This window comes from Mytilus edulis, unplaced genomic scaffold, assembly GCF_963676685.1.
Source record: "Mytilus edulis unplaced genomic scaffold, xbMytEdul2.2 SCAFFOLD_752, whole genome shotgun sequence".
NCBI lineage: Eukaryota > Metazoa > Mollusca > Bivalvia > Mytilida > Mytilidae > Mytilus > Mytilus edulis.
Genome location: NW_027267560.1, coordinates 13,700 through 29,804, shown reverse-complemented (window position 1 = coordinate 29,804; position 16,105 = coordinate 13,700). Strand labels below are relative to the sequence as shown.

The 16,105-nt window shown below is 30.2% G+C and overlaps 1 protein-coding gene and 1 long non-coding RNA gene across 2 annotated transcripts; one reads left to right on the top strand and one right to left on the bottom strand.

The window, feature by feature from the left end:
- Positions 1-222: 222 nt before the first annotated feature.
- Positions 223-8,798, top strand: LOC139505636 (uncharacterized; the record flags this gene model as incomplete). The annotated part of the gene is given in 12 exon segments (XM_071295125.1): positions 223-379; positions 1,254-1,336; positions 2,293-2,412; positions 2,977-3,243; positions 3,861-3,917; positions 4,315-4,389; positions 4,927-4,992; positions 5,443-5,529; positions 6,008-6,073; positions 6,988-7,032; positions 7,544-7,631; positions 8,439-8,798. Coding segments are annotated over 10 exon segments (942 nt in total). The 3' UTR covers positions 8,513-8,798.
- Positions 8,799-10,545: 1,747 nt separating this feature from the next.
- LOC139505638 (uncharacterized) lies at positions 10,546-14,926 on the bottom strand. The gene is made up of 3 exons (XR_011659802.1): positions 14,572-14,926; positions 11,295-11,372; positions 10,546-10,612 (listed from the first exon to the last, which is right to left on the bottom strand). It is a non-coding gene; the product is annotated as an uncharacterized lncRNA (long non-coding RNA).
- Positions 14,927-16,105: the final 1,179 nt, after the last annotated feature.

Genomic DNA, 16,105 nt, shown 5'->3' with positions numbered 1-16,105 from the left:
TATTAAGGTTTTTTGAAAGTTTTAAAATGCAACCAATATTATACATGACTTTATTTCAATTTTGTCTGAGTCCTCTACTTGCATACTGGGTTATATTGATATGAGTAACATCCTCCCCAGATATTCAAATAGGTTAATTTGGGCAGTTTAAATTGAGGGCATGGTCACATGCTTATTTAAACAAGTTGAGAACATCTTTTGATTATTTATTTTTATCTTCAGGCAGAAGAAGAGATATTGGCAAGCCTCCCCTTGCACAGATACAAAGCTGTAGATAAAACCTTTTCAAGTTTGGAAAACAGGAAGTCAAGATCCAACTTTCTAACAGACCTTCACGATACACTTGACAGTTTACACCTACAGTTTGCAAGATTAGAAGGTACTTAGTTTATTGATTAAATGAATAAGATTGTCCTCTTATACAATGGATTATACACATTTCATTGACCTTTGTGACAAATATATAAAAAGAAACAAATTTTTGCATTATTCAGCATTTTGATTTTTAAAAAGTTGGTCTTGTCCTGGTGAGATACTGTTCTAATTTCTTTAAACAAAGTGAATTAATTAGGCTATATTTAAAATATAAAAATAAGTTGATATGAATTAATGAGACAATCTTCCTCATCAGACCCAAGAGATCCAATGTTGTAAAGTAAGCAACTATAGGTCACTGTACCACCCTCAAAGATGAGTAATCCCGATATCCCTTAGCATAAACTTATCAGTTGGGAACCAGAAAATGTAAAAAAATTAAAGAAAAGATTTAGGAATAAAACAAACACGATCTTCAACCAGAAACAGCAATCAATGTATAACATGTATAACATGCTCCTGACTAGGGACTGGCACATACATAATGTCAGAATCCGTCCCTAATGCGTGGAAATGACATAAAAAGTTATTAACTATAGAATTAGTTGAAAAAAAATTAACAATGTTGACTCATCAGACCATAGGACTCATTTAAACCAAGGAGAACCAACTTTCCCAAAAGTGTTGTACAATTTAAGAAAAATATTGATCACAGAGCAATTGCTGAAAGCATTTGTTATGTAAATATTTAAAAAATATCATCTTGTGCAAATCTAAAATATATTTATTTTAAGAAATGAAATAATTATGATCTCTTATGGTTTTATAGCTTCTTATATGTTTTTTTGTCTTTATTCATGTCAGGATTTTAAATGTGTAGAGTTTGAGCCTTCCTGTTGATTTTAAATTTGGAATTTGATTATTTTTGAAAATTTTAGATGACATACCAGCAGTCAATAGTAAGCCTACACAAAAGACAAAGACAAAGTTTGTCCATAAGAGTCTGCATGAAGAACTTAGGGTGAGTACTAAATTACTTATTTTATTGACCACCCATGATAGTGATGCACATGATGTTAATTAAATATTAAATGTTATTTATGCCCAAATTGATTTTTTTTTAAAATCTAATACAATGGTCTATTAAGTCAATAAAATATTGATTAAAATTGAACTTTAAAAGTCATTCTGTACAGTAGTAAAACTGTTATTGTAATTGCCCTTGTAAAGTGTGCCCTGGTACATAGATATAGGAAGATGTGGTGTGAGTGCCAATGAGACAACTCTCCATCCAAGTAACAATTTAAAAAGTAAACCATTATAGGTTAAAGTACAGCCTTCAACACGGAGCCTTGGCTCACACCGAACAACAAACTATAAAGGGCCCCAAAATTACTAGTGAAAAACCATTCAAACGGGAAAACCAACGGTCTAATCTATATAAACAAAACGAGAAACGAGAAACTCGTATATATTACATGAACAAACGATAACTACTGTACATCAGATTCCTGACTGATAGTCTGCTCCCCCATTTCTCTACGATGGTTTCAAATTGTGTGTGATAGTTGTGATTTTCTTATCAGGTAGAAGTTGAAAATACTTGTCAATGAAAAGGATATTAACAAACTTTAATAGATCTTTAATAAGTTTATCCTACAAAAGTAATTGCAAAGTTGTGTTTGTTATAGGATTTTTATATTAAATTTGCATTTTGATATAGCTAATGTAAATTATTAGTTCAATTTCCAATAAGGATTGACATAACTTAAGAGAACATTGCAAAATAAAGTTTTTTTCTTTATTTATTGAAACTAGGTCCATGACAAGCATTTTTAATTACAGAGTAAAAAAAATGATAATACCAGCCTGGATGTGATAGTTCACAATTAAACAATGAGTTTTTTGCCATGAATATGAAGGTATTAAATGCCTTTGTGTAGTAATGTAGTACAAATTTCTGAATTTATATTTTAGATCATGAGAGAGGCTCATCCAGAATCAGGTGCAGCAACAAGACAAACTTTTTTAAACACCTCTAACAGACTGTGGAGAAAGAAGGTGATGCCTCTTTTAGGCTTCAACCCAGCAAAGCATGTAAGTTTGAAATACAACACCAATAAAAATTTCCATTTGGATATCTGGATTTGTTAAAAAAAATTCGACATTGCAATTTCAATTGTATGAAATGAACATGATGTTTAAACCTTGAAAGGATGTGGTATGATGATGATGATTGCCAATGACACAAATCATCACAAGAAACCGAACAACACAGATATTAACATCTTAGTATGAGCCACTGTAGGCCTTCAATAATGAGCAAAGCCTATACAGCATGGTCAACTAAAAAACTTTATTATATAAAATCAGCAACCATGCTCACAACATACCAGAATGCCATGTGTCCAAATACATGCTTTTTAATAATCAATATAATGAAATGTAGGATAGTGGTTTTATTGAAATAGGAAATAAATTGAACTGATTGTTCGCATGTTAATGATAACTTTTTCAGCAGCATGTAGAATAAACAGCAATGTTGTGTATAAGAACATGACTTATTTACTGTTTTGAATAAAAATAGAATGTCTTACAGAACTCGGTAGATCCTTTAAATGTAATGATTTATTGTTGACATGAAACCCATTTTAATTCTAGGAAGGTACGTTTGGTGGTTCTTTCAAGGAACAGATTTACCTGTCAACCCTCCCAGAGTGCTGTTTTGACCTGGTTATAGATATAATCAACTCCCATGAAGCTGGTTTGCTGCACCAATCCAATAGAAAAGAGACTACCATCAAACCAGGACTTTTCAGACATCTTGTCAGCGTCAAATCTGAAGTAGTAGTTCACAGACATCTAAGTCAACTGAATAGCGGACTAGTCAATCTGCCAGAGTTTCGTCAACAGACCAAAAATATAAAGGTAACTTATAAGTAAAATGAAGAAGAAAAACTGATTTAAAAACAACAGCATTCTTTTTTTTGTTAAATAGGATGTATTTATTTTGATTTATAACTTAAATATCAAAGATCATAAATTGCCCCTGTTATAATAACAATGATAAAAAATGTTGCATATTTTCTTTTACCATTTTTTTTAAGTTATAAACATCAAGTTACCCTTTTTGTGAAGCAAAGTGCAAATTGTTTTATATCTAAAAATCAAATTTAATGACAAAAAATCAATCAGATGTTTTTCCCTGATCAGATTAATGTTTTTTTTTCAAAATTGTGAATTTGACTAACGTCTTGTTGTATGAAAAGTTTTTATCATTTAACAAACAATTGATTCAGTGCAAATAAAACACTGAAAGGTTGTTATAACCTATTCAAGTTTGCAAAAGATGAAGCAATTTTTAAATTAAAGAATTGAGTGAATTTTTTGAATTATAAAAATGTCTTTAATTCTATACAATCTCTCCATAACAGACAAGGTTCAATGTCCATTTGAAAATGGTTGACTGTGGTAAAGATGTTGGTTAATTTATAAATAGCTTAAATTTCTTTTCAGTCAATATTGATTTTTTTTTCATCTTTCAGGTTCAGTCTCAGAGTCAAAACACCACATCAAATGGACCAACAGTGAGGCGTTTACAGGTATGATATATATAAAGAGATGTGAAATATTTAGTAAAATTTAATCATGTATCAGGTTAAAGACTTTAAATCAATAGTTATTTTATAAAGAATTGACAAGAACACAGAATTAAAAGGCAAAAGCCAATTTTGTATTGTATTAAACCAGTGTAAAATTCCTTAATTGGTCAAGGCAGGACAACACCTCGAGTCAAAAGGCAAAAAACGAATTAGAATTGTTTAGAGTAAAAAGTCTAATAAACTCTTTTTTTTTGTTACCACATATCCAAATTAATACTATACCTGTTAACATTTATTTGAGATGGAGACAAATTTATAATTGCAACAAATATTTGAAATATCCGAATCAATACATGACTAAATGCAACAGATACATTAAATTTGGTTTTTTTTGTAGAATGAGATTCTCCGGCTCAAGTCCAGAGTTGAAGAGTTGGAAGAGTTGGTTGAAAGAAATCAAATACCAGATCAGGTACTTTTTTTTTTACTTTGTGTGCGATTGTCAGTCTATTGTCTTTCACATCTGTTCATACCAAAATAAAGGACAGAAACTCATGTTTGCTCAATAAAAACAACACAGTAGTGTTTTATTATAGATAAATTCTCTGTTAGACATAAACCTAACAAAACAAAAAAAATAACGAACATGTAGAGGCTTACAGACAGTCATCAACAAAGTAATATGCCAAGCTTTAAATTGTATTTTTTTTTTAATTTATAGGATAACATAGCAAAGTGTGTTATTTAACTATTTTACCAGATAAAATACATCAGTTTGCAAATTTAGATGTATAAATACCACTTACTTTTCAAAAACACTTGTACCAACTCAATATGAAACTGGTTCATAGGCTTTAGCAGTTTGAGCTGTTTTCAATTTGATGGATATAGACACTTGATGAATTTAGGTTGCTTTTCTAGATAGCTCTTTGCTCATATGTATACACTGAAGTAACATCACAAAATAATATATATTGAAACTCTTTTAACATGTTAAATGTCTTTGTAGGATGTGTATGAATTTGAAGACACTGACTTCTCACTCAGAGAACAAGATGTGGAGGATACAATTCAGGTAAGCTTTACATTTGTCAAAGTTAAAATTTGTTAAATCATGATAATTGTAAGAACTTAGTATGCATTTATAACAAACATAATTAACTGAAAGTCTCGACGTTACAGTACACATTTTTATGAACAAGCAGATTTTGAATATTTAAGGTGCTGATTGACAAGTGTAAAAGACAATTTAATAATCTTGATTTAAGAAAACAACTCAACACCAGTGTTATGCTGAACCATTATAATGACCCCTAAAGCCCTGACTAGTTTGATGTTCCTAAAATAATATTTTCAATCAACATTTTACTTTATACATTTCACAAATAAATATAAATGAAATTTAAATTTCACATCATTACCCTCATCCATTCGTTTGTACTAACAGCTGATCTGACAATATAATACTTTTCTGATAAGAAGTTTTGTTGCATGACCTTTAATGAGAATGTTTTTTGTCTTTTAGAATGAAGAGTTGGAGTTGGATGTCATTCCTGATACACCAACAGGTTCACAAGTTCGAACTATTCCAGAAACACCATCCACTTCTAAGGTATATTATCTGGTTGAGATGCCAGTAGATAAAAGTAAATGAAACATTTAAATGTGTTCGCTATGGTGCCTTAATTTTTTTCTTGTATCACTTAACAATTAAGCTTTTTTTTTTAATTTGGTTTTCAGTTTTAGCCACCTAATCAACTGAAAGAAAAGACATTGTGTAAATTTCACCTCAAAGTCAAGGAAAATACGGTTTTATATCCTAAATCGAGACCTTCAAATTTGTATAATTGTTTTTTAAGCAGTTTATTCCGTACAATAAATGTAAGATTTTTAGTCAAACATATCTGAATTTGGTTTATTTATGCAATATATAATTATTTTGCACCTTTTAATTGCAAGAAAAATATTTTGATCAACCTGGCAATTTGAATCTGGATCCACTTTTAGACAGAAGTTATAAACTTTTGACAACATTAAGTCAATTAACATCCTTAACATGACTGATTGTTAAATGGAACAATTTATTTTAGGCAACCAGTAGCAGAAAAAGAAACAAAGAAGGAGAGCTTCTAAACATCCTTGACAGACTGCGTGAGGTATGAATGCAATTCAATTCAATTCAATGTTTTATTTAAGTCTCATCTCTCAACAAGTACAATCAATCTTTATACATTGTAAAATAACACTATATAAAATGAGAGCCATTCTATACAGAATTATAAGAGACTATTAAAATGCTTAGATAATAATAATACATAATACGAAATAAAATTCTATGTACAATATATAAAATTTCTACGTCTTTTTAAAATTAATTGGCAGGTTTTGGCACACACACGAATCATATTTACATCTGAGAATAAAAACACGAACTTTTGATTATCATCCAAAGTATTAAAATTATCATTTAAAATTTTAGCAACATGATATAAATGGTTTCTTAAATCGTCATAAAGAGGACATCTTAATAAAACATGCGCTTCATCTTCAATAAAAACTTCACATATGCGTCATGCATGGTTTTAGTTATTTAAGCTAATTGGATCATAATTTTAATAATTTCATGCAAGTTGAAAATTGCAATATTTATTTAAGAGTTCATTGATTATTTTCGTCCATTAGAAAGTACTTCATTTAGGATTACCAATATTAACCTATATGCATACATTTAAATAGAAATCAACCATTAAGCATCTATTAAATATAAGTAACTTTTTTAGTATAAGAAAAGTCATAATTCAACAAATGTGGATTGTTGACAAATTTAAAAAAGATTTACTGATACAAAAAGATAAGTCTGTGATTCAATTTAGTTTGTTTATACTCATACATATGGAAATATGGTTATATCAGTTTGCAAAATCATCTCATATTTTGTACAAGATAGTCAGATGACAATAACAAGTAATCATATTGACTTTCTCTTTAACTTATTTAATAATATCACTGGACTCTTAATATGAAAATGTTATGACATATTTTTACATTTGTATTTATTTTATTTTAATAGCGAGCTGAAAAAACACAAGAAGATGAGCAGACAGAAGAAATTCAGGTAATATAATTTTTAATTAATTTCTCATGATTTATGAAAACAGAATATGTGGTATGGATGCCCATGAGACAACATTCTACCAGAGACCAAATTACCTAGAATTTATAGCTTGTATTGATTTTTTCAACCAGAGATTCTTTTTTCTTTCTATTTATTGTAATCTTAAACATAAAATCAGCAAATTTTTTTGTTTGTCAATTTAGTATTAATTTTGTTTTTCTAAAACTATTTTTGATCTAACAATGTCCAGCATTTACACTTGCTTACATATCTAGACAGATTAGCAGAGAGTTGTCTAACTCTGATCTCAGTTTAAAATACACATTTGTATGGGTTCTGCTGTGTGTAATTTATACACTATTGAGACACTACAAAACTTCTGCAATGTCTTCCACAAATATGAGAAATTCTTTACTATTAATATGCATTTTACCTTCAATGTTACTGCATAACTTTTCTTTTTAACAGTTTTTGTTTGTGAAAATGTTTAAAATAATTTTATTGTTTTTAGGTTTATTCCAAAGGGGAAAAGGTGTCTGCCTATTATACCATTGATAAGAAATGGTATGATGCTGTTATAACTGCAGTTTTAAAAGAGGGTAAGTTATTATTTTTCATTGATATAAATTTACAAATAAAATGTGGTAGCAATACAAATAACGAAATGCATGCTGTCAGTAGATCATATTTTTGTTAATAATTTGGGATATTGTCAAAATCCTTTTATGGATTGATATTTTTATATTACAAATGTTAATGTCCATTTGCAAATACTTCAGGCATATTGAATAAAATTGAAGTTTACTAAAATGAAACACCGTAACTGCTTGAACTTGTCACCATTTCTTCTCACAATAATATTAATAATAATATGTAAATTGTAATTAATTTCAATTTTTTTAATTTTTTTTTTGTGTAACTGAAGTAGTGTCTTTTTAGTATATGTATCACAGAAGTTTACATTTGATAAAAAAAAAGTGCTAAGCACTTTCACAATAAACATTGTATTAACAAATAACCTGAAAAACAGAAAGCGAAGCAGTTCTGGGCAGGACAGAGGAGTCCTTGATTTTTACATACCCCATTTGCCAAGAAGAGTACAAAAGGATGAAATCATAACTCCTCTTATCATATAACATTCTTTTTCAAAAGCATTTTCAATTACACCTTGAAACCTTGATTTTCATATAGATATGTCCTTTAAACTCAAACATGAATACTTCTAAAAGATGAACAAGCATACAGCTAATAATATTAATATAAACAAGATGTGGTATGATTGCCAATGAGACAACTATCAACAAAAGGCCAAAATGACACAAACATTAACAATTATAGGTCACCATACAGCCTGGAACAAGTTGATATCTGTTTAAATGTAAATATGCTCTTTTATTATTTTACAGGCTATCGCATCAAATATGTGTTAGATGGGTTTAGAGAAGTGATCAAGGACACTGCATTGTTGAAGAAAATGTGAAAAAGTGTATAAGAACTTATTCTGAAATGATGTGCTATTGTTTATAGTGACAAACAAGTGTTAGGAGTAATAATTTATTTATTTATTTCTAAGTTTAACTTTTTATGTGAGTTTTTGTTATATCATTCAGCTATCTGGATGGTTCTTGATGCAATTTTAAGAAGTTTGACAAAAGACTGTATTAGGAATTATGTGTTATTGTTCATAGCGACAACAAATGTTTTGATCTGTTTTTAAAGAGAAATAATTTATTTATTTATTTATTTATTAAAATGATTAAACTTTACTTTCTTATGTGTTTTTGTATGTCACCAAACAGCTATGTTGTTTCTTAAAGTTATAAAACCTGCACTTTATGAATGAGATTTATCCAATCTTTGTTTATTTGTGTGTCTGTCTGTCAAGTTAGTCCAATAGATATATTCCAGAACATGATTAACAAAATGACATAATAATTGGTTTGCTGACTGAAAGGGATGATATAACCAAAATGTACAATCAAGATCTGTACAACCCATAGTGTCAATTTGCCCATTTGATTTGTAATGCTTAGCCTCAACAACATGTGCATACTCATAGTTAAGAGTTGGCTCAACAAGTTGAATATTGTATTTGGTGAAACTTTGACATTCTAAATTAATATGCATTGTTCTTTCATTATTTTATATGCATCGGAGATCACCCTGGATTTTGGTGGGGATTATGTTGCTTCATCTTTAGTTTTTTATCTTGTGACTTGTGTGCTTTTGTTTGTTTGTTTGTTCTTTTTATTTTTTAGCCATGGTGTTGTTCAGTTTGTTTTCGAGCTAAATACTTTTAGTTAGTTATAGAACATAACTGACTTAAGTCTTTTTTCTCCCTTTCGATCTTCTATTAGGATTTTTTTTACTCCCATGGGATTTTTTTACTCCCTTAGGATTTTTCTTTCTCCCTTAGGATTTTTTATTTTCCCTTAGGATTTTTATTCTCCAATATATATTTTTTTCTCCTTTAGGATTTTTTTTCTCCCTTAGGACTTTTTTTTCTCCCTTAGGACTTTTTTTTCTCCCTTAGGATTTAATTAATCCTGTAGGATTTTTTTTTATCCTACAGGATTCTTTTATAGTCAGAATATCCTATAGGAAAAAAAATATCCTGTAGGATTTGCTTTTTTTTTTCCTAAGGGATTTTTTTCCTCCTAAGGGAGAAAAATTATCCTATAGGATATATTTATATTCCTAAGGGATTATAAATCCCATAGGATATTAAAATCCTATAGGATATTAAAAATATCCTATGGGATTATGACTTTATCCTATAGGATTTATAAATATCCTGTAGGATTTTGAAAAATCCTAAGGGAAAAAAAAAAAATCCTATGGGATATTGACACTAATTTCACTCGTACTGCCGAACGGGGCGAGACATATCAATTTTTTTTTTTAATTGCTTTACCTATGGGTACAGGTATGTTATTGCCAAGTTTGATAATTCTACCTTAAAAAAAAATGTGGTCCCAATTTGCACTTACGAGAAGTGCAAATTAATCCGAGAACAAGTTACATCATGTTTCATGCATTTTGCTGTTGACCTATTGGAATGATTCTTTTTAAATGAACGTTATTTTATAAACAACAAATGCAATAGAAATAAACACCGTTCACATTTATTTTATAAATTCTATTTTGCATCGTCAGGTGTTAAAATAATCAATTCATTTAACTTCGATGTTTGGTGCTTCAGGGTAAAGGGATTAGACAGGGTCGTAAATTTCACCTGATTAAGTAATTGACTCTAATCAAATAGGATTATAATCAGGTAACAAGTGTCAACAATTTTAATCTGTTGTCTTAATGAAGTGTGTGTATAAAGAACTCGATAAAAATGGCGACAATATGAGGAAAAAAGATCGTTTTTTAAACTTTTTTTTCAAAAGGGCACAGAGGGGCGCAGGGGCGCTTAAAAAAGGCAGAGGGGCGCAAAATTTCGGGGGCGGGGCGCGGCGCCCCTCCATTTCATGCTAGCTGGAACACTGTATATATAATATTTATTTATTCTTACCTGTTTTGCGCTTTGCATTTCTAACATCAATGAAGTCATTTTCAAATTCTGTATCACTATCTACAAAATAACAATAATTATGTCATGCAAGATAAATAAAATAATTCCTCTTCACCATTGTTCACTCCTTTTATTCTTAGTAGGAGTCCAAAGAACCGTTTATTTATTTGGTGTGGTCTTTTAACTTCTTGTTTTAACAAATAAGTCTTTCACATATACATGTATGTTATAGAATTTTTTTTTCTAATAAAATAAGGCTAAACATAGATATTTGTTACAAAGAAAAAAATTGTCCAACTGACAAACCCATGAAAGAAAATGAAGTATATTCCCACTTTCAAGGTGGTACCTAACACTACAGGGAATTAACTCTGTGAAATCAGCTAAACGTTTATGTTGTGTTGTGAAGGGAATATCAAGCTTCTCAATAATCAAAAGTGTTTGTCAACTGCGACATAACCCATGTAATTTGTTTTATAAAAAATGGTTATTTTTTTTAATTTTTTGTCAAGGTTCAAAGCAAATACTTCGTAAAAATTTTATGAAAATTAAACGAGCCTAATTAATTTGTAGCTTTAAAAGAAAAGTGTGTAGAAAATTTCTAGTTCATACTATGTATAAAGACATAATGTTCGGTAGTTTCTACATAAGTATAGCTGAATAGACAGTTAATGAGTTATTCTTATAAAGTACCTACTTCAAGACTAAAAGGAGGGTATATATATAAGAAATATAATCATACCTTCAACATGATCAGTAGACTCTAACTGTTCAAATGTAGTAACTTTAACACGCTTCATGGCAGAAATTCATTAAAAAGCTGAAAATAAAGAAAAAATACATTGTACTCTCAAACCACTATATCATGTATATTGGGATATTTTTTTGACCCAACCTTTTGCCTTAATATTAGCATCACCAAATTTACGGTCATAAAAGTAACATGTTCCGAGAACACAATTACCTTGCATGACTTGTAGTGCATTTCTTTTAGACAATAAATGGAAATCAAAGAGCAAATTGCTCAGATGGCAGGAAATTGCATCTTATTTTGAAAAAAATTCTTGGGGGGGGCATGTCCCCAAACCCCCCATGCAAGTTTGGGCCGTGTTGCGGCCCTCAACGGTGATAGTGATGGACTACCAGGACTACCCAAAACATTTTCTTGGTAGTCCTGTGGACTACCATGACTACATGGCCACTAATGTTAGTGTCTTACCCTGGTCCGAACGTGGTGTTAAATTTATTTTTAACGTAAGCACTTATTAAAACCTCCTTGGAGACAGTATACTTTTATATGGATTGTTCATTCTGCTAAAATGCTTTAATAACTCATTTCTTATAACATTTCTACCATAAATGAGTAAAAGTTGCCCCAATATTTTTATTTATTGGCCTGAACAGTTGAAATTTTGAGGAAATGAGAGGTTAAATTGACCCAAAGAGACCTTATAAAGAAGACAAAGAGGTTTATTAGTGGTATTTCAACGTCCTAAAATCATCTTGTGTATCATTTTCAACTGTTTGGAGGCAGATAAGATAGATATTTGATCAGTTATTAAACTGGCAACCTGTTTTTTTAAGCATAACATTGCTAAAGACCATTTTATCCACATGTGTTATGCTATTTGAAACTTATATTTCCATTAAAAGTACATTTATAACCTTTTAAAGTTTTTTTGATAACTTAACAACTTCAGAAAATCATGATAAGTGAAAACTATTACATTTGATATAAGGGTTCAACCTAATTGAAAACCTCTATTTTTTGGCACAGGCTCATATAAAATTAACTTCTGGCCATTTTTCATAAGTCTGATACATAAAGTATGCTTTCTGTTGCTTTAAATAGATGTTAACTTATACATGGAGACATTAAAGAGTGTTAGTTTTGGTATCTTTTGGTTTTTAGAAGCTCAAATTTGATAGTTTTAATTGTTCTCATTCAATGCTACAATTCAGCACCCAAAGTTCAGATATAAAAAATGCCACATTTTTTTTTTTTTGGTATCATATGGCTTTTAAACTTTGTAACCTGTTTTATAATATACTATTAAAGCTTGAATCATGTCAAGTTTTATTAAAATTGGTCAACTTTTAGGCCCCTAATAGGCCCAAGACCACAATTAATGACCCTGCTTTTTCGTTGTCCACGAATATAGTTTCTTTTAATTAGAGTGTATTTTTCCTTAATTTTTTTTCTTTCCTTTCCTAACTCATTCCTTAAATCTTTTTGGGTTGAAATAAAAGAAGAGAGGTCAAATAAATTTTTGGATGTTGTATTCTAACTGATTTTGATATGGAATGAGTGATTAGGCCAAGTGCAAAAAGGTGATATATACAGTTTTCGGAACATCTCTTGACTTGTCAATAGGGGTATGGATCTGTATTGGCTAAATTTGTAAAAGTGATTGCTTCAATCTTTCTGAATTTATGATATCCAGGTGTAAGGGTAAGTCGTTATACTAAGGCTATTTTTTCTTATTTTTTCTGTAGACTTAGCTTTCATTTTTTATAACCATGCATTGTCAAGCTTAATAACTCGTTATTGTTTGTCAGTAACTAAATGTACGATACTGTCCCATACTGAACCTTCTGACCTTGTTAGTTTACATTTAAATTTCAATGGCGTCAAAATCATGTGATGTCAACTCTTATATCCAATAAAAAATTGATCTACTGTCAATTAGGGGATTTTTCCATCTACGGCAATTACATTATTTCTTTGTGAGATATTGCTTCAAAACAGTTTGCAATAGTTCTGGGACTTATTCAACAGGAAAAGTCTTTTTTTGCCATCCCTTTTGACATCACGGGAATTTTGTATGAATATTTACCTAGTCATGATGGTCAGAATATTGATCTTTTTATAATGAATAAAAATAAAATTCTATGAAAAATAAATGTAAATTGTTTTTTATTAACCAACTCTATTTGCCTGTACAAAATTATGACATGGACATCGTTTTTTCATATAGTTTTCCTTTCATTTTGGTTGGGCTTTTTTCACGGGAAAATAGCAAATGACATAAGGAGCATGTCATTTTTAAATTCCTAAAAATACGATTTGCTTGACCTGTATTGCCTGCTACAAGAATGATGACGCTGGATGGAATGTACGCAAGGCAATGGAGGCTGGAAACAGGATTTTGTGAAGTTCTAGAATGTTTTTAAACATTTGGAAGTCGGGATTGAAACGGACATTAGAAAATTGACATTTTTCGACAATAATTGAAAACAACAATGAAAACTTTTTTAATCAAAAGTGCAGAAAAAACGTATTTTGCACTGTTTTTCTACGCCGGGAGTACCGTAGGACATCAATGAGGAGTTTCTCCGTGTGTTATGTTCAAACACAAATACCTAACGAACTGACAAGATGAACGATTTTAGACTACGGTAGGATATATATTTAGACTAGGACAATACATAACATAACACACACAAAAAATTTGACAAAAGATGAAAAGTGCATGGTGCCATTTTTTTAATAATGCAAAACTTTTGAAGGTTATAAAGAAGTGATAGAGGAATTAATTGTGGACTGGCCTTCATGCAACAATCACTTTTAAATTTTGACGTCAAATATTTTAAATTATGATGTCAAAGTTTACAGGAACCTGTGTGATTGTACGTAATGGCGGATAAATTTGCATACAAGTGTAAATACGTCCTATATTGTTATCTTGACAACCATAAATAATATATTTTTTTCAACCTCTCTGTATAAACCTTTGCACTTGCAGGGTTTTATAAGAATAAACTTTCTACCTTTCTAGTCTGTTACTGTATGAGAACAGTTCATGAAGTGTCCTGCACTGTCACTGCGACAGCTTACCCTGAATTTGTTAAACCTTTTCGGCCCTGGCTTGACGAGTATTGTACATGTTGTAAAATAATCGCCCTGGTAAGATAATTTCTGTTGGTCTGAATGCGATTTTTAAACTACTAGAAAACTGTTTATATGAGCGTTTAATTAAAACTCTATAAATAAGTATAAATGGATGTGATGAACCTACCTGGCTATCATTTGGTAATTAGTTGTTCAAATATGGCGTTCAAATATGGCGGCAATGGTGTTGTGATCTCGTTGAATTCTCGCTAACCAGGATCAAAATCGTTCGGCACAACTCGGCCAATTACGTACCTCCATCGAGAGTAGCGGAGACAACCGAGGTTAGACGATAGAGACTTTAAAAACTTTTTTTTCATTCTTATTTTTGGGGTCGTTATTTTCGGTTATTTCCGGTAAAAAAATAATTATATCAAGGATGCGCTTCTCATCTGATTTTGATGGGAAAATCATCACAATAATTATTTTTTTTTCATTTTTAAAGTATACAGTCTATACGAATCCATTTTATTTCCGTTTTAATTTGCTCCGGTCGGTGTACAAATGTATAATATTTTTTCCTCAAATCACATTTAAATTTAACGTACTAGAAAGGGTTTTTTATCTCGATATACTATAATTGTTCCTGAATACATGTAGTATTATAAATTAAGGATGTAATGGGAAATATGAAAAAGAGACAAGAGTATAAAAACATAAGATCAGAGTCCATGATACATTGATTGCAAAATATATTATATTTAAGGAGGCTCGAGGGCATAAAAATTTCAGAAAAAAATCGAACATTTGTTTTTCATTATAAATTTATTTTGTTACCTTTTGTAGTTGTTACTTTATTATATGGTACAAAAATCATTCAAAACAATCAATTCGTGTTGGTCCCCGAAGACTTTTAAAATGTATACATCATTGAAAAAGTTCCAAATTATCTCCCTTTGGTGGAAAAATGCCATTTTTTGGCTTTAAAATTGAAATATCTTTTTCAACTCATCGGTGACCTATATTTTTTAATATAACTTTCTTATAAGCTGTACTTAAACTAAATTATTGTAAATTTTGAGCGATTTCTGTAATAAATTTCTTTTTTTATTTCGATATTAACTTTATTTCTCCTATTACTTCAACAGAAAAAAAACACTTTTACAAAAATGTATGCTTCTTTCGAAGGCAGATTGTGAGCGCAAATGAACGGTGACCCCACTTTTTTATTTTATTTTTCTATTGACTTTAAGATAAAGTTCATTTATAGAAAAATATAAAAGATCTTATATAAACGATTTAGACCCGCGAACCCCCTTCAGAGAAAATCCGAGTCCTTGCTATTTAATTTTTTGTCAGATCTACAGGTTTGCTCATTACTGCAATGAAGATGCAATTCTTCATTCCTTAAATTAGCGGAATACAACACAAGTTTACATGATTTATTTCGATTTTTATGCATGCATATACATATCAAAGTCGCTCAAAGTTTCGGTATAATACCCAAGAAGACCTACCCAAGATGCGGGTTCGAAACTACAAAGTAGATTTACAAGAAAAAAAAGGATCACAAATTGTGTATATAAACAGTCAAATCCTTCGGGGGATAGGGTGGGTGGGTTGAATACAAACTTAAAGATTTACTACACAAAAATCGGTATTTATGTGCATAAGGTTACATCACTTTTTTTTAAAGGGGCGATTTTAATTATAGAACATAA